Source organism: Vitis vinifera, chromosome 17 (assembly GCF_030704535.1).
Source record: "Vitis vinifera cultivar Pinot Noir 40024 chromosome 17, ASM3070453v1".
NCBI lineage: Eukaryota > Viridiplantae > Streptophyta > Magnoliopsida > Vitales > Vitaceae > Vitis > Vitis vinifera.
In genome coordinates, this window is record NC_081821.1 from 10,723,633 (window position 1) to 10,744,941 (window position 21,309).

At 34.6% G+C, this 21,309-nt stretch overlaps 2 protein-coding genes across 3 annotated transcripts; one reads left to right on the plus strand and one right to left on the minus strand.

The window, feature by feature from the left end:
• The first annotated feature begins 7,807 nt into the window (after positions 1-7,807).
• LOC100246848 (protein neprosin) lies at positions 7,808-11,406 on the plus strand. Its single transcript, XM_010664829.3, has 7 exons — positions 7,808-8,447; positions 8,544-8,630; positions 8,855-9,067; positions 9,490-9,654; positions 9,766-9,819; positions 9,910-10,056; positions 10,786-11,406. Exons 1-7 carry the CDS (start codon positions 8,100-8,102, stop codon positions 11,161-11,163), a joined length of 1,392 nt encoding a protein of 463 aa, XP_010663131.1. The 5' UTR covers positions 7,808-8,099; the 3' UTR covers positions 11,164-11,406.
• Positions 11,407-12,518: 1,112 nt separating this feature from the next.
• LOC100251987 (arginine-specific demethylase JMJ20) lies at positions 12,519-19,185 on the minus strand. Of its 2 annotated transcripts, XM_010664826.3 has the most exons (10): positions 18,926-19,185; positions 17,643-17,810; positions 16,828-16,990; positions 16,550-16,667; positions 15,639-15,708; positions 15,391-15,471; positions 14,961-15,047; positions 14,720-14,776; positions 14,502-14,613; positions 12,519-13,587 (listed from the first exon to the last, which is right to left on the minus strand). In XM_010664826.3, exons 1-10 carry the CDS (start codon positions 19,133-19,135, stop codon positions 13,085-13,087), a joined length of 1,569 nt encoding a protein of 522 aa, XP_010663128.1. In that variant the 5' UTR covers positions 19,136-19,185; the 3' UTR covers positions 12,519-13,084. The 2 variants fall into 2 exon arrangements, with proteins under 2 accessions (XP_010663128.1, XP_002278337.1); XM_002278301.4 differs by lacking the exon at positions 14,961-15,047.
• Between the last annotated feature and the right edge of the window lie 2,124 nt (positions 19,186-21,309).

A 21,309-nucleotide genomic window follows, 5' to 3' on the forward strand; every position in this document is an offset into this window, starting at 1 on the left:
GTGTTCCTAGTAGTCTCAAGTGGTTTTGAGCTCATGAAAGAAGCAACATTTGGCCAAAAGATGATCATTAATTTGATAGATGTGTCATGTTTAACATTTTTTTTTTAATATTTGAAATGATTATTCCTACGGTGCCATTAATACAGTATCCATTCATTTTCCAAGTAGTGCCACTTTGCATCTTTCTTGTCTTTGAGGCTTTATCTACTGTTCTTTTCACTATGTATTAAGAATGGTCTTCAAGTACTTACTTTAGTCCATATTCTTTTAATTTCTACTATTTGTTTCTTTTCTTTTTCTTATTTTGGTGGTGACTTCTAGAAATCTTGAATCTCTAAAGGTGACATTCCACCTTTTGTATGAACTAGATAAAAGAAAAAACATATGCCTAATCATTCCATTGGAGACCCTAACTTTGAAATTGATAGCCATAGTAAAATTACTCTTCATTATTCACACTTCTAAGCCAATCTTAGGTTCTCTTTTCATCCCTTAATCCATTACTTTTTGAGTTTCTTTAATATCTATCCTAGCCAAGTTCATCCAAATGTCATCAAGCTATTAATAGGCTATTTAGTCATCAATCACAAGTTTGGTTTAGATTTAAGTTTGGGTGATATCTTGTTTATATACATTCTTAAGATAATTGAGAATGAGAGCAACTATTTATTGTCCCTATTAAAGAAAACATAATCCCTAATATATCATCTTTTATACTATAATAAAGGATGGGAAAACAACTATATCAAAGCCATAGGGAAATGGGAATTCGATTCTCATGTGATGTTCCCTATCAATTTTGGCCTAATAAGTTGGCAATCAATATTGACAAGATTTTTTAACGGATTTCAATGATCAAATTGTTGGCAATCCTAAATCATATAAGGTAATATAATCTATCTCCGGGCTCTCTAGATCTAACACAATGGAATATATTATTATCTTAGATTCTTAATATCTTGATTGTAGGTCAAAGTCACAACTAACTTTGACATAATCTCAATATTCTCTCAAAGTTGAGAAACAATACAACATAACAACTTGATGAAGTCATGATAACCTAATAGACTTACGTCATGACTTACCATAGGTCTTATCTAATGTGTAACCATACACATTATTCTACTTATCTTGGGAAACCCATGTCGATGGCCAAGGCCAGTTATTCCTCTAATTAGGAGGTAGTGCACTACAACCTCTAATAGATTACCTAAGTCTATGATTCGACTATGCACAAATCATCTATTTGCAAGAAACCCATGACTTAGATTTTTTGTACAACTTTTAATGCACCCAAGTCATATACAATACAAGAGATGCAAGTGAGAATACTCACAAGGTGTAATGCATGGAATAAGGATAGATTAAAGTGCAACTGGAACTTTATTAAATAAATAATAAACTCTGAATTTGTTATATCATATCATGTTTTTAAGGGTTTTATCATAACAAACATATGTTGTGAACTAACATACTTTTGGAGTATCTTGCTTAAAAGTTGATTCCTTAGTTGGGAAGGGTTAAAATATTTATGTTAAGAAATAAAATAATCTCCTTTAAAAAAGAAAAAATAAATAAATGAAATTCCAACTTAAATGCAATGTCTTTATTGAAACTTAAGCATTTGTCTTAAGGGGGTAATGGCATTCATGTCCTCAAACCCTAATGCCCATTACTACTTGGTTAGAAGTCATATATATATATATATGTAAGTTGAGAAATCAACTCTTATTCTAAAGATCTTAAGGTGAAGCTTGAAAGGTTAGTTGTCTTTTTAGCCGTCAAAACCTAGTATCTTAGGTAAATACTTAGATGATGCTAGTTGATTATTTTTAAGTTGCATAGAAGGAGATTTCCTCAACTTGAGTTTTGATTGATGCATTGATTTTTCTTTTCTAAAGGAGTCAAGCTTTTGAAATGGTTAATGTTTTAGTATGTGTTAAAATTTTACATTTGAGATTGCTCATAAAATGGTTTCTTACACTATTTTCAGATGAGATGGGTGAAATTAAATTGATATACTTGATTGTGTATATGGTTGTTGAATGAGTGATTTTTTTTTAACAGGAGATTAATTATACTTCGTTTTTGGGAGAGAATTGGGTAAAGGTAGATTTGAGTTTTGAATGTTGATAAGGTGGAATTTGTTTGATTCATTGAAGAAGATTGCAAGTTGATTCTGATTTTGATAGATGTTATTAAAGGAGTTAAAGAGATTCAGTGCATTGAGATGTATCAAATTGGTTCTATCATGTATCAAAATTTTCAATGCTCTTTGCTAGACATTTAAGTTCTTTGGAGTTGTAACTGTCATGGGTTAGTTTTGAATATTTTAGATATTTTTACTTGTTTGTTAGTAGTGTTAGTGATGTGGCAAGATATAATTGAGTGAATTTGAGTTGAAATCACTTAGAAATAGCTTGTTAATTAAGAGACTTTATAGGGAGTTAGATTAGTTTTAGAGATAATTAGTGAGAAAGATTAGTTTTGAGATTTTTAGAAAGGGATTTTCTCAACAATTTTCTATTTTTTTCTCACTATCCAAACATGAAGATTATCATTGTTTTTTTCATGATTGGAGGCTAGACTCTTCTATATCTAGGAGGACATTTTATCGTGAAGAACAAGAGATGAATGCATTACTTTGTGGTAAATTTTGATTCTTATATCTTAATTCTTGATTTTTGATATAAAACGATTGAATTCTTCTAAACTTTTCTAAGGATTTCACATATATGGTGCTTAGAAATACAACAAATGCTCTCTACAAGATTGATTCATTATGATTGAGTAGATCATCTATGCCTAAATCTATGAGAAAACTAGGAACGAATATGAACCGAATTTGTTTGCAAATTTGAAGCTAAAAAGATGCAATTGAATTTATCTCAATAGTTAATCTCATTCTATCTTGATCTAAATTTGTACAATTGTTTTTTCCATATATATGTTCATTAATTTATTTCACATTTTGACAATTGAACACTCGCAAACTAATTCACAAGAAGTTAGTTATTAGATCAAAAGTTTTTGAAAATCATTTTTCATTGACACTATAGATCATATCAAAGGCTATTAATTCTCAAATAGACAAATTGATTTATTAAAGCGTGTTTGATCTAATCCTCATTCTCTGCTAACATGACCTAGCTGTTATGCTAACTTTTAGTTCATTTTTATTTTACTGAAAAATCATCTTTGTTTTGATAACTAGAGGTATCGATTATCCATTTGGTTTAATTCAAAACATTTGATTGAATAAATTTTTCAAAAAGACAATCAGTTGCATAATTGGAAAATATGTTTAATGATAAAAAATAAAAAAAAACAAACAAAAAATAGTTTTTTTTTCAAACAAAAAATAGAAAATATGGTATTTCCAGATAACATATTTCAATTGTTTATATTTATTTTCAGAAAATTGTTTTATTAAAAACATTTTAAATTTCCAAAAAAACTTTGTTGTATAAAACATTTGAACAATTTTCAAGAATTATTTTTCGGTTTTCGAAAATACTTCTTAAAAATACCCTTAAATTCTGCTTTTGAGGTGGTCTGCTCTTTACTTGTGACAACATGATCTTGGATTTCCCTTTTCAAGTGATGTGCATACCTGAGCTGTCGTGAGGTACCCTTGGATTCTCTTGTTTTATCTTGCTTTTAGGAGGTAAGTGGAAGATGTGATAGATTGGGCTTGAGATTGGCCCATTCAAATATGGGCCTTACAAGTTACATCATCAATGTTTGAATGAGCTGACTACTGATTGGGCAAAGAACAACTTTTAGATGAAAATCATATCACACAATTATAAATGATGGTAGTCAGACTATTTGCTTTAAGAAAAGGCCAATTTAAAAGGTTGACAAAAAGAAACTATGCCCCTAACATGAAAGACACTAAAAATATGTTAAGTAAGACCAAGAAATTTATGCCTTCCTTTGCTCTTATGTCAAAGGTTATAATTTGTAATGTAGGGTTAAGGAGAAACAAATTTATGGTATGGTGATTAAAATCCAAAACCTATACAATGGTATATTAATTTTGGACAATGTTGAGAAAAAAAATACATTTTGAACTTTATTTTATAAGAAGAAATGATAAAATAAAAAATAAAAAAACTACAATAAAAAAAAAATGAAATAGAGGTGGTAATATTGGACTTGGGTTTTGAAGGAGACATTGTCATGAAAGTAATATAGAGTCGATTTTGTTGTATGATTTAAAAGTAGTTTTTCTGTTTTTAAAAATAGAAAACTGGTTTTAAAAATTATAATGTTGTTTGGTCATTGTTCTCTAAAAACATTTTTTAAAAATAAAGTGAAATATAGAATAATTTTTAGAAAACTAATTGAAGTTGTTTTCTAAGGAAAATATAAAAAAAATTCATAAAAAATAAATAAAATTGAATATGATATCATTCCCTTTTTCTCTTCACTATCTAATACCAATATTGAAAATCTTCAAATATAATATTTCTTTAAATTACACATGTTTTCATATATTTCTTTTTGTTTTTTTTTATTTTTAAAAACAACTTGCCAAACATCCCAATTTTTATAAAATACTAGAAAATTATTTTGTTTCTTTAACTTAAAAGCAGTTTTTAAAAACAAGTTTTAGAAAATATGACCATCAAGCTCATAATCTTTTTCAATATGATCTTTTTGACCTCAAATTAGTACTATACGACATCATTTTGATACTATAATGATCAATACTACAACAGTTAATAAAACACATAGCATCAACGAACCGAGAAACCAAAGGATAGCGTTCGAACAAATGAATGTTATATTTTATATTAACTTGATTAAAATATTGAACAATGAAATAAAAAAGTTTATAAATTTTCCATTAAAATCCTATCAAATTATCTTAAATCTTTTGATAATTCAATGATGTAAAATTGGGTTTTTGGTTAAAATGAAAATTAATTTGATATGCATTATTGGTCTATAACTATTAAACGGTTGAAGAGTTTTAATCAAATTAATAGGCTTTTTCTTAATATGTATGAGAGTGCAAACCCATTTATGGAGGCCTCGTGCAAGCTTAAAGGAAGATTGTGCGGGTGCTAAACTTGACATTGGGAAGCCTTCCTTGTCCTTATGTTTTTTCAAAAATAAACAAACAATCTACTAAAGGATAGCTTTATTGTGTCCTCTTTTTCTATGATAGATTGAGGTTTTTCTTAGTGGGGGTGGTGCTTTTAAAAAGCTACAGTGCTTTCAGCTTTGTTCAAAAAGATGGTGGAAAGAGCAATGTCTTATGTGTCAACAACCTCAGCATCACATGGTCTCCACGCCCAAATCAAAGGATCCATCACCATCTCCATCCTTCAAAGTAACCCACTGAAGTGTAGGGTCTAGCTCAATTTACATTTTTATGGGGAAAAAAACAGAACTAGTTTTAGAACAATGTAGGTTTGATGCCAGGAAAACATGTGCTCCATTGGTACTATTTTCACATGCTTGTTCCATGATTTTCCATTGCAATGCTGTCATGTACCTGGGTTCTACTTATAATTCAAAGTCAAGAGGTTGTTGATCTAAAACTTTCTATGTTTTAACAATTTTTTCGCAAGCGTTTTGATGGGACTAGACTCATATTGCTCACTGTTTTTCCTCATCAGTACTTGTTTTCATTAGCCAAATGTATCAAGCAATGAAGGATCTCACTTCATTTGAATTTTTCATCGGCAACTCTAATCAGAGGATGATGGATAATAGCATGGACCATTGGTGAGAGATCATATAAAAAGACCATGTGCCAAGCATAAAGCGAAAAGATGATTAATTGAGGGGTCCAACCATGAGGGTTATCCCAACAAGGGTGCAATCACTTTGAAATCACCGTCTTTCTTTTTTCATATCTTTCTTTTCAATCTCCTTACTACTTTTTCTTCAATTTTTTTTGGTAGGTTGAGTAATGACTCCCTTCAAAAAGCAAGCATGCTAATGGCAGCCTTTGGAGAAGTTTGAGGAGCCTATAGTATTATAGATTTGATTCCATCCATCACTAAATCTTATTGCTTTAAGGTATTAGTATAACAATATATGCTCACTAACACAAGTTTTAAGAAGATGGGGTTAGAATCAGAGCTAAAAATCTGAATCTTAATGCAATTTTTTCTCGGTTTGTGGGGTTGGAATCTATTCTCTTACACCCCAACTTTACAAAAGAGGCATGGTTGTGGTTCCACTGGGATTAGTAAATAGTCCCTTTGCTTGTGTTTGTGAAATGAGAATCACTCTCTGTGGACCTTTATTCTTCACTAGTTGCCTTCACTTAGCTGCAGATGTGGATGAGTGTGTGAGTGGGTCTTTCTGAAAAGAAGAGAGAAATAAAGAATAGCAGAAGTGGCAAGCAGCATTGCCCATTGCTCTAAAAAGATAACTAATGTATGCCCCATACCTCTCTGCTCCCACAAACAATGGGGGATTATTTGGTAATAGAACTGCATAGTTGGAAGCCCTCTACCAGTCCTTTAACTGATTGATTTTAGCTATTTAAAGGTGTGCTTAGCCTTGTGGTCTAGTGGTACTAAATAATGTCAGTATTCCTCTTATTATGGGAGATTGGGGTCTAGCCTTGGGCCCTCTAGTGAGTCGTCACCATGAGGCTTAGCGATCGGGTTTTAAGCATAATCCTTTTGCTTATTTAAGTAATACGACCAATGACCATCTTTTTTATGAGACATAAGTTGACTTTGGTGAGTACTAATGAACAATTTTGATGGATGAATACAATGTACTTAATGGTAGATGATGAATATGCTAATGATGGGTTCAGTACTGTCTCTTTTGTTCTATTATGCTGCCCCATTTTCAAATACATTATCATCACCAAATCATGATGTTTTTGTGTTTGACAAAAAATTATTGTTTCTCACTAACATTGTATAATTCTCTGCCCTTATGTCCCTAACCCACAATTCTCCCTTTCAAAGGTCATGCCTGCATCATCCTGCTACAAGTTCTATGAGAAGTGTCACTGAGTATAGTACTATCAGTCAGTTGCCTTTTTTTCTCTTTTCTAGTTCTCAATTTCTTGAAGATGAAGCCCTTGAATTCCTTTCTGAAAAGCTGGAAGAGCCTAAGGAGGGAGAATTTTCAGGGGGTAACTGCACAATTTTGATCAAGGATTAGTTTGATCTAACATGGGATCATCATTAGGAACTTTTGCTAGCAGTAAGGTGAGACTAATAGTCAAAAGAAATTCAATATTCCTCATCATAATGATTTCTTTGTTGTGATCATATGGATCTTTGTGGGCCATCAAAATGTTCAGTTGTGCTCTACATATGCTCCACTTCGACTTCCTAGTGGCATAAGCATGCTCCAAGGTATCATTTTTCTTGACTAGGAACCATAAAATAGCGCAGAAGAGATGCTGAAAGTCAAAGAGAAATCTGAATTGCCTAGGAAGTGGCTTTGGCCACTAAGAATTTTATAAGGAAAAGTAGTGAAAACAGAAAAGGGAAAGGGCAGATGAAATTTGGAAACACCAAAAATGAAGTGCAGTTCCTGTTGTTAATATGAATCAAAGTGGAATGCAATGGAAATCAGTAGTCATTGGATGCATTAGATCAGCTATAAAGTTTGAATTTGGCCTTTGTATTATGAGTTTGAGAACCTCCAAAACCTCTTCTTGTGAATCAAAGTAAAGGACAACAGAAATCAATGGTCATAAGCCCTATTAAATTTCAATTCAAAAGCTCAATTTTCAGTCTCTGCACTAGAAGCTTGACCAAGCATTAGAACCTCTCTCTCTCTCCCTCTCTCTCTTCCTCTCAAATTTAACTAAAAAAAAGTGAGTCTCTCCAAGTCTTTTGACCGCAGTCAGTTGTGGGTAAAACTGGGAAAAGGACTACCCCACCAATCAGAGCCTATTTTAATATGCTTGTGCCTGAAGGTTCTGTCTGTCAGAACACAAAACCAAGACACTGGAATCTGAGAGGGGAGAGAGAAAGGGAGGGAGAGAGAGAGAGAGAGAGAGAGAGAGAGGTGTCTGCATATTAGTTTATAAGGGGCCTTGAAAGTTTGGAGATGGTGAGGCAGTGAAGTGTTTTTCCCTTGAATGGTTTCTTGTGTTTTGGATGGATTTGATGAGAGATACAAAACTTAGGAATAAAACATGTTGTGTTCATCACACAACAGGACAAGCCCAATGTACACGAATACAAACCATTCTTCCACAAGAAACAACAACACCACAACATTCCTCAAACATGGCCTCTTCCTCTCCAATCATGTTCATATTTGTTGCTTTTCTTTTTGCCGCTTCTTCACTTAGCCCGGTCCTCTCACACCCCATTCCCTCAGATTCCGGCCACCACCGCCCAACGGCCAACCAGACTTTCCACCCAGGTCTACAGCTGCAGAAGCTGAAGAGAGTCAGAGCCTATCTCAGGAAGATCAACAAGCCTGCAGTCAAGACAATTCAGGCAATTTCTTGTCTTAATGGTGTTTTCTATGTGAATTTGGTATTTTCTTGATGGCTCTAAAGGTTCAGGATCTGGGTGGTTGTTTTTCTCCTGCAGAGTCCTGATGGTGATGTGATAGATTGTGTTTTATCTCATCTCCAACCAGCTTTTGATCATCCTCAGCTAAGAGGAAAGAAACCATTGGTAATTTTCCATTTCTTTCCATGGAAACTGTTTCTTTTTCTCTGTGAACAAAGTAGATTTCAGCTACAAATACATGTATATTCTTGAAATTGTTTTCAGGAACTATTTTCCCTTGAAACAAACAGACTTTCAGTTTCTGAAATCTTGTCATTATGGGCAAAGACAGGTTCATTTAATAGGCTGGTAATTTTTCTTTTCTTTTCCTTTTTTTTTTTTTTTCTCAGGATCCACCAGAAAGACCAAAAGGACATGACTCCATAAATGCTGTGGCAGAGACCTTTCAGATATGGATGAATTCTGGTGAATCATGCCCAGAAGGAACAATTCCGATTCGGCGAACCACAGAGAAAGATATTCTAAGAGCTAGTTCCATAAAAAGATTTGGAAGAAAATTAAGAAGAAATGTGAAGAGAGACTCAACAAGCAGTGATCATGAGGTTGGTATATTGAAACAGGGAGCTCTCTTTCTATGAGTTCTTTGACAATTCGTTTTCTCAAGAAGGAAATGTCTTTCTTACTAGTTCTAGAAAATTTACCTATTTTTCTTTTCCTTTGATGCATCAAAATGAGTAAAGAAGCTATTATTATCTGTTTGTGGGAAAAAAAGTCTCCCCCATCAATTCCCCCTTTGGATTGCAACCCTCCACCAAAAGGAAAAGCTAGTCTCTACCAAAAAGGCTTTATTGTACTCTTTCCCCTCCATTTTCTTAGCAATCAAACAGTATTTTGGAAAGTTAAGGGAAAGGAAAAGAACCCGACTAAGAAATGAAGAAACTGTGTTCATGTCAAATTTCACTGAAACTGCAGTCGACATTCAGAATTGTGGGTGCCCCTTTTACTGATAATCTTTTGCCTGCAGCATGCAGTTGTTTTTGTCAATGGAGATCAGTATTATGGAGCCAAGGCCAGCATTAATGTGTGGGCGCCCCACGTGGCCGATCAATATGAATTCAGCTTGTCACAAATATGGATCATCTCTGGTTCATTTGGCAATGATCTTAATACCATAGAAGCTGGTTGGCAGGCATGTATTTACACTCTTTTCGGGTCCCCAATTTTACATAAACCATTGTTCATCCTTAGAAGCAGTTCCTGTAGTTTTTAATTACTAAGAAATTGTTTTCATATTCTTCAGGTCAGCCCAGAGTTGTACGGAGATAACTATCCAAGATTCTTCACATATTGGACAGTGAGTTTCAAGTTCTTTTACTCTGTCCATCATGCTTAAAACTTTTGCCACATAACAGAAAAACAAGGACTAATTGCTCTTAATTTGCAGACCGATGCATACCAGGCCACTGGCTGCTACAACTTACTTTGCTCAGGTTTTGTCCAAACAAACAACAAGATCGCTATTGGGGCTGCAATCTCTCCAAGGTCGTCTTACAATGGCAAACAATTTGATATTGGATTAATGGTTTGGAAGGTGAGTTCCATTCTATTTTTGTCACTAGGAAATGGGACAAAAGTATCAACTATTAGGCTTATTGGTAAAGGTGAGTTTTAATCAGTAGTCAGCAAATTGAGAAGACTTACAAAGTAAAGTTGTAGTTTGGATTAAGACAGAATAGGAAGGTCTGTTCATTACTCAGATTTTGAAGGTAGTTTTTACAGTTATTAAGTGAATTCTATAGTACTCGCTTTGAAAAAACTCTTCAGACTCAGCATTAGGAAATCTTGTAATCAGCGATCATTTAACCAAATAGTGGCGCATGGAAACAAAGCGACAAAGATGACCTTGCTGTTTCTCCATCCTTTGGCTCACCTTATTATTAAACTGCAAGATTCTCTTCTTTTCTTTGTAAAAGGGTTCCATTACGCGTCAACTTTTTCTTTATTTCTTTGTTAACAGACTTTTTCTTTTCTTTAAGTCATTTGACTTCGACAGCATTTGGGGCCTAAGCAAAAGCACTGTTTTTTCTTTTCTCTGTGCATTTTCTTTTATTATTCTCTTCTTTGATGTTGTTTTCATAGGCCACATCCACCTCCCTAGGCACAATATGTATCTGAAAAAACTAAGGCAGGATAAGTAGTCCCACTCATAATGTTTATCATAATGCAGTAAAGCACAATAAAATCTCCAAGACCTAAGTGTTGTACAATATGTTGCTATGCTAGAAACTAATGGAGAAACATCTTTTTATTGTGCGTGTAGGATCCAAAGCATGGACACTGGTGGCTTGAGTACGGGTCTGGACTATTGGTTGGGTACTGGCCATCGTTCTTGTTTAGCCACTTGGGGAATCATGCAAACATGATACAATTTGGTGGAGAGATTGTTAATACTAGATCAACTGGTTTTCACACATCAACACAGATGGGCAGTGGCCATTTTGCAGAAGAAGGATTTGGGAAAGCATCTTATTTCAGAAACTTACAAGTTGTGGACTGGGATAATAGCCTGCTTCCTCTACAAAACCTTCACCTACTGGCTGATCATTCAAATTGTTATGATATAAAACAAGGGAAAAATAATGTTTGGGGAACCTATTTTTACTATGGAGGTCCTGGAAGGAATGTTAAGTGTCCCTAAGGAAAATGGCATAGGGAATAGACAGTAATCTTTTTTTTTTTTTCCTTTTTTTGAGTATTTGGCTTGGCTTCTCGTAGTTGGCCTTAACCGGGGTTTCTGGTATTTTTAGATTTTATTTTCCATAAAAATTTGATTCCTTTCTTTTCTAACAGGTCACCATTGATTATCCTACCTACCTCTGAGAGGTATGTAAATTTGGGAGAGTATACAAATTTTCAATATACTGTGGGGTTGTTTTGTGCAGTCTGTTTCTCTCTTTTATCTCTCTTTCATTTACAGAAAACCTTAATAATGTAGAAGATAAAAGAATAAAGTAGGACTAAGGACATTACTCAAATGTCCAAAGCTGCCCCAACAACTGCCATAATACAATATGCAATGACCCACCTACCCTACATCGATTCAAGCCATTGAATTTTTATCTATTTAAGAGAAGACAGATGCAGTATTGCTAGTTTGCAACTGATACTTTCATGATTTATCAGCAACACACCCTTCAAATGTGGATTTGCATGTGCAGAGCAAATACAACACAAGTATGAAACAAAGCTGTTGCTGGTTTAACAAATGTACCTTCCCTGCAATATAAAACTATATCCTCAACCCTAGCCTGCATCCCATCTTTCAAAACTATATATAAAATAATGTATCTCAGTTAGGGGCTAAAATAATTTCTAAGAATAATATTAAAATACAGTCAACCAAACACTCATTTAATTGCAGCAAGCATTCTTTTATGCCCAAACTTGTGCTTTTCCGACATGGATTTGAGTGAGTATAGATTAAATATTGGATTAAGAAATATAGTTTACAGTGAGACTTTGTCTTCCCCTCTTAAGGCCATATGTCTTTATCTCTTGCTAAGTCAATGCTATAACCCACACCTGATCTATTTCATCTTAATCCTTAGATCAACTTCAGTCAAAAAAGGGTTGTTGGGGTGTGGCCCCCCAGCAGCGACAGTGACCCAATATGTACAGGGAAAGATCCAGTAGTGGTGGAAAGCACTAAATTTGAATTTGTTCAGCTGTGGATATATGAACAGTTCATCCATTTGGAGAAGGAATGTTTGGTGTGATTATTGTGTTTTTGACAGAGGTTGCTTAGGCTGGAAAAGGCACTGGGCATGCAGTGAAGATGCTCTATAAAGCAAATAGAACCAGCAGCCCTTTATGGGACAAATCCAGGGAATGAAAAGGCCCACAGCTGCTGGTGGTTTTGCTTTCTTGGGTTGCAAGATATGATGCTCTCAGATTCTGAGAAAGATCGAGAAAAATGAAAAGACACTTTTGAAAGCTTAGTTTGCAAGCATTTAAAAGAAAAAGAGGAATCCAAACTTTTATCAGGGAGTGGAATTTACATGCTGAGGAATCAACACAAATCAACAATATGTTAATGGAAATGTGAAAAATTAAAACAGGGGTGCAGAGAGAAGAATGAACTTTTATGTTACTACATTTAGATAATGAAGAATCAAGTGAGTTTGTCACCTAGCTCTCGCATTCACTATGACCATGTTACATTGATGAAACAGAAAATGAATAAGTGCAGACATGGAGCGTCTACAGCTTCCCACCTTGAATGAAGTTCCTTGTTAGAATCTCAACTTTATTTTTCCAGCTCCTCCACAGACCCGAAGAGCCAAGTTATCACCATGTGTTCTTGCATATGATCTTGGATTGCAAGCACGCACCAAAAGACACCGTTCAAAAGTTTTTGAGGACCAGAAGTTTTGTTGGGTCTCCCCGAAAAGCTGGACCTGTGTCGCACAAAGGTTATTTTACCAGCCGAGCTTCTAAGTTCATAAACCTGCTAAGGCCTTTGAGAACAAACGCAACCATGCATCTTCCAAGAGTTTTCTGCCCCAGCAGTTTTCTGGGGCCTCCTTGAAAAAGTGAACAGTGTATCCAAATATTAATTTTTACTGAGCATCCGGACTCCTAAGTTCATCTAATTCAGGCAGCAGAGGGCTTTCTCTGTTGAAAGCTCTGCTAAGTTTTTTAACAGCAGAGTCTATAAAACTAACAAGATCTTCGGGAGCATAGATCTGAGAACATGACTTCACAATAAAATCCAAATCCCCCAAGCCATCCATCAAAGTTTCCTTCTTATCATAATTTTGTTGTTGTTCCTTGTGTATCCCCCTATACGTTCTGTCCAAGCCAGAGCACAGTTCAAGGAACTTTGAATCATCCATCATTTTCCTCAAATCCAGCAACAAAGCATGATCTCCGGCCAGAGCATCTACGGTTTTCATCTTCAATACAATTTTCTGAGCGGAAAGAAGGTTCAAAGCTAAATGTTGAGCTTTAGGGAATAAACACCAACTGGGATTTTCATTGACTCTATGAAGGTGATAAAGCTGGACCAAGTTGGCAAATGAGAAGCATGCTATGAAGATGAAGAAATCACAGAAGTTCATGCCTGTCAAAAAGGAAACAATCAGTACACAACCGAATGGAGATAACCTAACTTCAGCATCCTTCTTTAATTGCTACTAACTGGCATGCACAATATGTGCTCTTCTAGTTGTTGACTAAAACCACATTGTCAACAAACAATATATGCCATGGGACCCCCTTAGTATGAATTATCACTTCATCTATTGAAAATGCAAATAAATTGGGGCCCAGCATTGTCCATTAACGTGCGCCACAGTGATTGAAAGTCCACTTGCCTTATTCCAGTTGAGCTACTCTAACCATTTAATTACAAAATATAATATAAAACAATAAATATATATATATATATATATATATATGCAGTCATATTATACAATAAATGATATATGCTTTGGGCCACGTCATGGGCAGGCTACCCACAATGCAAGCTGAATTTGAAGCTGAAATTCTAATCCCAAGTCCAACCTAACCCAAATTGGGCACCTTTCAGTCTTCCAAATTTCAAGTTGAACAGATCCAACAAAGGCTGACCAAACACAATTTGAACACCTAAACCTAATCCACACATATAACTCTCTTTTGCATTACCTTTGGGACATCATACCGTCATATTTAAAGGTTTCTGATCAAAGCAACTCTAAATCGAAAAGGCTTTGCTTGCCCAATGGCACTTTCTCACATCACCATATCTATGGGTTTGTGTATCTCTCAACTTGCGGATTTGGGACCATATGTGAAAGAGAGTGTTAAAAGAACATCGTATACATTGTGAACCCAAATCCTACAAGATAAGTTGTTAGGAAAACTGGTAGATCAGTAGAAAATCATTAAAAAAGATACACATTATATCCTGATGTAATGAATTGATTGTTCCACCTAACATTTTTATAAAATGGGTGCTAGCTGCAACATTTTTTACTGTCTTTTGATGGGTACCTGTGTTAGCTGCAAGATTGCGCTGGCAGAGACCTTCAAAATCATCACATATGTCCCTGACATCCTCTATGTACTCTTTAGCCTCATTGTAGTCTTTCAAAAGCAAATCCCACTGCATGAATTTGAAATCAACGAGTCATACTTCAATTTCATTAGAATTAACTTCCTTTCTATTTAAACTGCTACTGTTACTACATAAATCAATCAACTATACTTACAACCCAAGAAAGATTATAGGCATTGAACCAGTTGTGGTTTATTGATATTGTATCTTCCTGAAAGCATTATGAATGAATGTATTGTGTCAGAAAATACGCATTCCCAGGCATACAGCTCACACAAAAGAAAAACATAAATGCACTTATGAAAGCAAAATCCTGCAAAAATAGATTTACTGTTGTGTCACCTAGTCAAACTACAAGGTATAAATTGGCCAAAGCAAAGGATTGTGGAAGTCACCATTCCTACAAATCTGACAGGCCAATAAGTCTTATGCCAGGAGTGTCCTAAGGGGTGATGGTGCTGTTGGGGAGCTGATGGGGGAATCTGTATTGGGGACCATACAGAACCAATTATACACAACTATAACATTAGAAACTAATATTGAAAGAGACTCAGAAAGAAGCTGTAATGTTAGAAACTTATATTGAAAGAGCGTCAGAAAGAAGTAAGAGGTTTTTATGTAGAAAAACATAAACAAAGTACGAATGAAATCAATGTCAAGATATATCAGCTTCTCGCCAGATAGGTTAGATTATAGATCTGGATATTAGGCATGTCAGTTCTGTGCCAGATCGATTAGATTTTCAGAAGCATGGGACTGGACATTAGTTTCATTGACCAAGCACAAACCATATATAGGTAAACTCATGCAATTTAAAATAGATACCAGATTGTGAACTTGATGATACCATCCACTGGGCACAAAGATAATTTCATCTTGTTCTTGAATGCATTCTAACCAAACAGCCTGCAAATGTCACATGGAGACACAAACATGTACATGAAAACATGTAGAAATATAAGTAAAAATAACTGAGGAAATCACTTGACCTAGACTGGTTAATGAGATTGAGAATAAAAAAATTATAAACACACAAGATGAACAAAGGACATGAGTTCAGACTGGTGCATTACCTTCTTAAACCCAGGAAATTTTGCTTCATTGACATCCTCACAGATATTATATACAGAGCTTTTCATATTTCTGAATGGGAATAAAAAGGCAAGTCAAACAAACAAGGCCAAAACATACAATAAGTAGCAAGATTTCATATCATTTGTGACAACCCTAGAATAGAAAATGTCAATCACCAATAGCAAAGAACAATAAGAAGAATAAGATGAGCCGAATATTGAACAACCAGAATGCCCCACTTTTCATACCATGAAGAGAGCTTCAATGGCATCAGTCAGTGTGAATGATTCATAAGAGATCTCAATACATAGTTCTCACGTGTCTCAAAACAAAACCATATTGCTCTCACCAATGAGGCAGTTAAGGTTGATCACATCTGGATTGGAAGATTCAGAGGCTAGAGAGAGAAAGAAAAAGATAGATGTAGGGTATGGTACTATGTTGCAGAGTGTTATCTTTGCTGGTGATAATAGGGAACGGAAAATTGCCAATTAAAAAGTCATAACAGCATTTTACTTTGACAGAGTAGACAAAGTGGCAAGGTTGGATACCAATTACCACTTAACTATTATAGGAAAGCACACAACATCCAAGGTTGTTGCTAGAGTAGGTTACTCTGAATGTGGACAAGTTCCAACACTACTATCACTGTAAGTTTGTAACAATATGGAGAAAAGAAGGTTTAATTTTTCTGTTTCCTTTCATCCTGTCACCTATTTGGCTCTCTTCACTTTCTGAGTAACAATACCCTTGATAGCTAGAGCTGTTTGCGTCCCAATTGCAACTAGAAGTCACCTTTGCAGCACAACATGTGTTTTCTTCTCTTATTTTTAAATAAGAACAAGACATATGTTTGCAATGCCCCATATGAAAATCTAATTACTAGATGTGCAAGAATACATATTCATGCCTGTCAAAAACAAGATGACTTTGTGAAGGAGGCAAAAAAAGCCATTTCTTCTTCCCACAAACATTAGCCGACCAACTATAGGATCTGAAGACATCGGCATGAAGGGGAGTCCATGTACCTGCATGAAGAACCAAAATTTAGGTAGTTGTGCATAGAATAAACAATTATCCAAAAAAGAATTAAACTAAATCAGCAAAACTAGTCTATCTGCCACAAGGAAATACAGATAAGATGATAACCATGTCATACAAAAATATTTCATCATGTCTAAGTCGAACCTTTTGCTCCCATGTAAACAAACCGATAATCAGAGCAACTAATTTCATTTTTCTCTTGACAAGCATCAGGTTCATTATGCATACTATAATTGTCGAGATACAGGTTGAGCCAATCATCACGAAAGAATAGCGGAGTTGTGTACGCTAAATATTCTGGATACTCCTGAGAATCAGATTATGCAGGACGAAAGAACAAGTGAGGCAACTGAACTAACAATATTCTTACACATACACCTCAAAGCATATGACAGAGAAAAGAAAAGAAAAACAATAAGAAAGCAAAAACAACAGCGTAACAAGGAGAAGGAATGTTTGCAGCTTAGGGTTTTTTTATAGGCAAACAAGTTAAAAGGCGCCTAACAAAAAATAAAAATAAAAAAATGGTGCAGCCCAATGCATTGGAAGTAACATGTTTATCCATGTCCAACACTAAAATAAATGTTGACACTGACAAAAATTGCCAGAGTGGACCTAGTAAGACCAAAACTTGACAAGTTCTCATGATAAACAACACAAGAATGATATGCCAGCACTTAGGGTTTTTTTTTATTTAAATAGGTCTTTAGAATATATTATATTATTGTGATCGTATCTTTTGAATTAATAATGTATGTAATGTTTCATTGGGTTACCTTAAAATTAACATTATTCACAAAGCCATATACCATGGTAACACTTGAACTCTTAAACTGAAGTTTTACAGAATCAAGGGGGTATATCCATACTACTAGTTAAAAGAACATCCTCATATATGTAAATTGTAAAGTAGGCATGAAACAAAAATATAATGGATAGAGCATAGTTTCAATTCACACCTTTACAAAATGCCAGTCTTTCAAATATACCAGTGGCTTCCCATGCTCATTAGTTGTAGCATTAACATGATAATTTGCAGAATCCTTGAGCCAGTGGTCAATGAACTCCGCAACAGACATTTCCATTCGCTTTTGATCAGTGAACTCTCTGGTACCACAATCTGCAACCTTTATGCAACAAAAGTATCATATCACATTTTATGATCAGAATACCGCCCAATGTAGATCAGGAACAAAAGAGAACAGAGAAGCAAGCAATAAACCAGCAAAAGGAAAACTCAAACCTTCCAGAACTTGATCCATCAAGAGTTTCAAGACAATGAACTAAAAAATAGTAGTCACACCATAGAAGTCTACTTTTACATTCAATCAAGGAAGAAACATTCAAAACATGATTAAAAACCTAAGAACTAACCCACACATCCAAATTGATTCTTTCACAGCTATATCAATTATTGAATGGATCATGGTCTAAAACTAACATTGGTTGATCGTTACTACCTAACAACCTGTTTGGGAACAATTTCAAAAATAGTTCTCAAAAAATAGCTTTTGAGAACAGTTCTTAAAAAACAGTTCTCAATTGGTTTCAGGAACAGAACAAAACTCTGTGGAACTCAAACATGAAAAACGGTTTTGTGGGCTTATTCTCAATGAATGCACTACGCAATTATGTACAATGCAAAAGTCTTTAAAGCATTCTCCATATTTTCAATTATTGCTCAAAATACTGCATGAAAGCAACTAAAAACAGTTTTTTGGGCTTATTCTAAAAATCAGTCTATTTTCAGAACAATTTCTCAGAAAAATGTTTTCTATTATAAGTTTCTCAAACGTGATCTCTGTTCTAAAGAACAATTTCCAAACAGAGCCCAAATTTTCAGATTATTTTTTCCATCATTCTCCATTCTAAATGATCTAGCTCTATGCCCATAAATGAATCCAATATTAAAAGATTCAAATCATTCAACCAGCTGTATCCTTGGTTTTTACTTCTGTTATCATTAACTCAACACTTTGAACCCCGTTTGAGCTAAGAAACCTCCAAAACCTGAAACAACCAGCTCAATTACTCCTCATACAATTATTTAGCCGAATTAATGTAACTCAGTAAGAGAGAAAAAAAAAAAAAAAAAAAACATATGACTCCAATTTTCCTTTCCTCAATTTTACCGGCAACCAAACAGAACTTTAGGATGAGAAACAAACAATTCTTCAAAAAAAATCTAACTGGGGTGTCGTAAAATCAAAGAAAAAAACAACATGGAGGTGAATTTGAATACCTGAACAATGGATTTTCCAAAGTGGGTAGAGAAAAATTCGAGATTAGGCTGTCCAGTGTGAGTGACCCAATCTTTACAAGCCCTCCATCCATCCATAAGCCCTCTTAGAACAACAGGTCGATTCTTCATAAGGTACCTCTCCACGAAGTCACTGTAACTCAGCTCGTCGCCATTTTCCTTCTCTATTTCGCCCCCGATTCTGAGACCCATTTTCGATTCAGATGTTGAAGCCTTGAAGGTGACCAGAAGACACCAGAGGGAGAGAGAACGAAGAGCAAATATGGGTTAGTTGGGCTTGGGCCTAGGAGGGAGGCCCGGCCCAAAATCTAGCTACCGCTTAGCCCATTCTAGCCTGTTGGGCTGGGTTGTTTCTTCCGATGGTCGAACTCCATTGTGATAAAGACCTAGAGAAAATGAAGATTCTACACATTAAAGGAGAAAAAAGTTGGAAAAAATCTTTAGATTTGCAAAAATGACTACCTAAATGATGGCTCCAAAAATAATATTGATATAGATATGAAATAAGTCTTAAATAGGTGTAATGTGGAATGTTGAAGGTTAGGACGAGTTAAGATTTGGAATTGCGCCTAGTTTGAATCCTTTTGCTTAAAAAATTCTAAGCCAATCTTGGCAATCATGGGTGACTCAATGACAACATCTTCCTACCTAAGTGATCATACAAAACATTTCTCGGCACCCGACGGGTGTATGTTAACCTAACCCCATCTCAGGTAAGAAAATATAATGAAGAATGGTATCTTCTTAACCTAATGAGACCTGACTTTTCAGGTCCCAACATTCCCAAATCATTCATTACTTTATATGAATCAACAAGCCAACAATACCATGACACTTGATCTCTTTTTTTACCATAGTTTGTATAAACCTAATCACAATCCAAATAACTAGAATCAACCATAGTGATATAAAAGAGGCTATCTAAACTTGGAGGAACATCATGTTTTATTCCCACATAATGAGAAAAGCATACTAGTCATCCTTGTACTCTCTCCTCAAAGTCGGTCTTAGTATTTATCACCTTGCATCCCTGTTTTTTTATCCATTTTCTTACTCACTTGATCGAAAGAAAAGATTGGGCGAACCTCCCAATCTTTCTTTGTTTCAAGAACCCTAATTTGGTGGGTGGGATCACCACGTCAAGCAATTCAACCTTCTAACCCCTAGATACACTAATAACTAACACCATCAAATGGAACAAACAAAAAAATCGTAAGATCCTCACTTTTCATGGTGACTACATATTCGAACACCAAAATGGAAGAAAAGAGAGCAAGCATCATTTACCTTAGTTGTTTAGGGGTCTTTCTTGCCTTCTAAGCTCAAATTGAGGTGCAATAAGCGAAATATCATTGTGTGAAACCTGCATTTTTCACGTGCGTCCTCACTCAATGACAAGACTTGTTTTTCTTGTGAAATTTTGATTTTTATAAAATTGGAGTTACCACTTATTTTTATTTGTTTTTAAAAGGGAAAATAAAATAAGAAATAAAATCATAAAAAAATGTCTCCTTATTTTTGGAAAAACGCATATTTGACAACTTGAGTCTGGATTTGAAGGTTAAGTTACCTATCAGGAAAGTACCATAAGGGTAGCACCCCTCTAACCCTTAAATAAAGGTCTCTACTAACTAGGTTGAGCAAAACATGACAATTAATCAATAAATCAATGAGTATCAAAAGATAGCAAAGGTGATGACATCTATAGCCTAACAACAAGCTATTCACATAAAGACAAATATTTAAGGCTATGTTTGGTTCCCGGAAAATTTGAGGGAAAATGCAAGGAAAAGAAAATATAAAGGAAAAGTAGAAAGAAAAAAAAAGTGAAGGAAAATAAAAAATAGATTAAAAGTCGATAAATTTTTTTTTTTTTTTTTTTTGTTACTTCAAACTCATTTTATTTATTTTAACTCATCAATATAAAGATTAAATAATTTAAAAATGTATAAGTTTTTAATTAGTTTTAATTATATTTGATTTTCTTTGATATTTTTCATAGGACAATCAAACATGAAAAAAATAATTTTCCTTTGCACTTTTTTTCTTTCCTTAGTATTTTCTGAGAACCAAACATAGCCAAGGAATTAATCACACAAGCAAAGACAATAACATACCTGAGCTACAATGTCACGCCCCAAGACCCACTCCAAGGGCGTGACAGTCATTTCACACCTCAAACTCGAAGGCTTAAAGTGTAACCTGACCCAAACAATTATATTGTAACTAGAAGTAACCAATTACCAAAAACTTGTTCAGAGTAGCGGAACAAAATTCTTAAATCTTCAAACTTAACTTTAAAACTAAGCATCCATCAACCAAAATCCATTATCCAAATAGATTGCAAACTCAAATAAATCAAGTGC

Coding starts and splice junctions, on each gene's coding strand:
- LOC100246848 (XM_010664829.3), top strand. CDS start 8,100: ATGGATTTGATGAGAGATACAAAACTTAGGAATAAAACATGTTGTGTT. Junction 8,631..8,854: donor TAAGAGGAAAGAAACCATTG/GTAATTTTCCAT, acceptor TTTTTTTCTCAG/GATCCACCAGAAAGACCAAA. Junction 9,820..9,909: donor GATTCTTCACATATTGGACA/GTGAGTTTCAAG, acceptor CTTAATTTGCAG/ACCGATGCATACCAGGCCAC.
- LOC100251987 (XM_010664826.3), bottom strand. CDS start 19,135: ATGGGTCTCAGAATCGGGGGCGAAATAGAGAAGGAAAATGGCGACGAG. Junction 16,991..17,642: donor AAGACTGGCATTTTGTAAAG/GTGTGAATTGAA, acceptor TCTGATTCTCAG/GAGTATCCAGAATATTTAGC. Junction 15,472..15,638: donor AATTTCCTGGGTTTAAGAAG/GTAATGCACCAG, acceptor TGACATTTGCAG/GCTGTTTGGTTAGAATGCAT.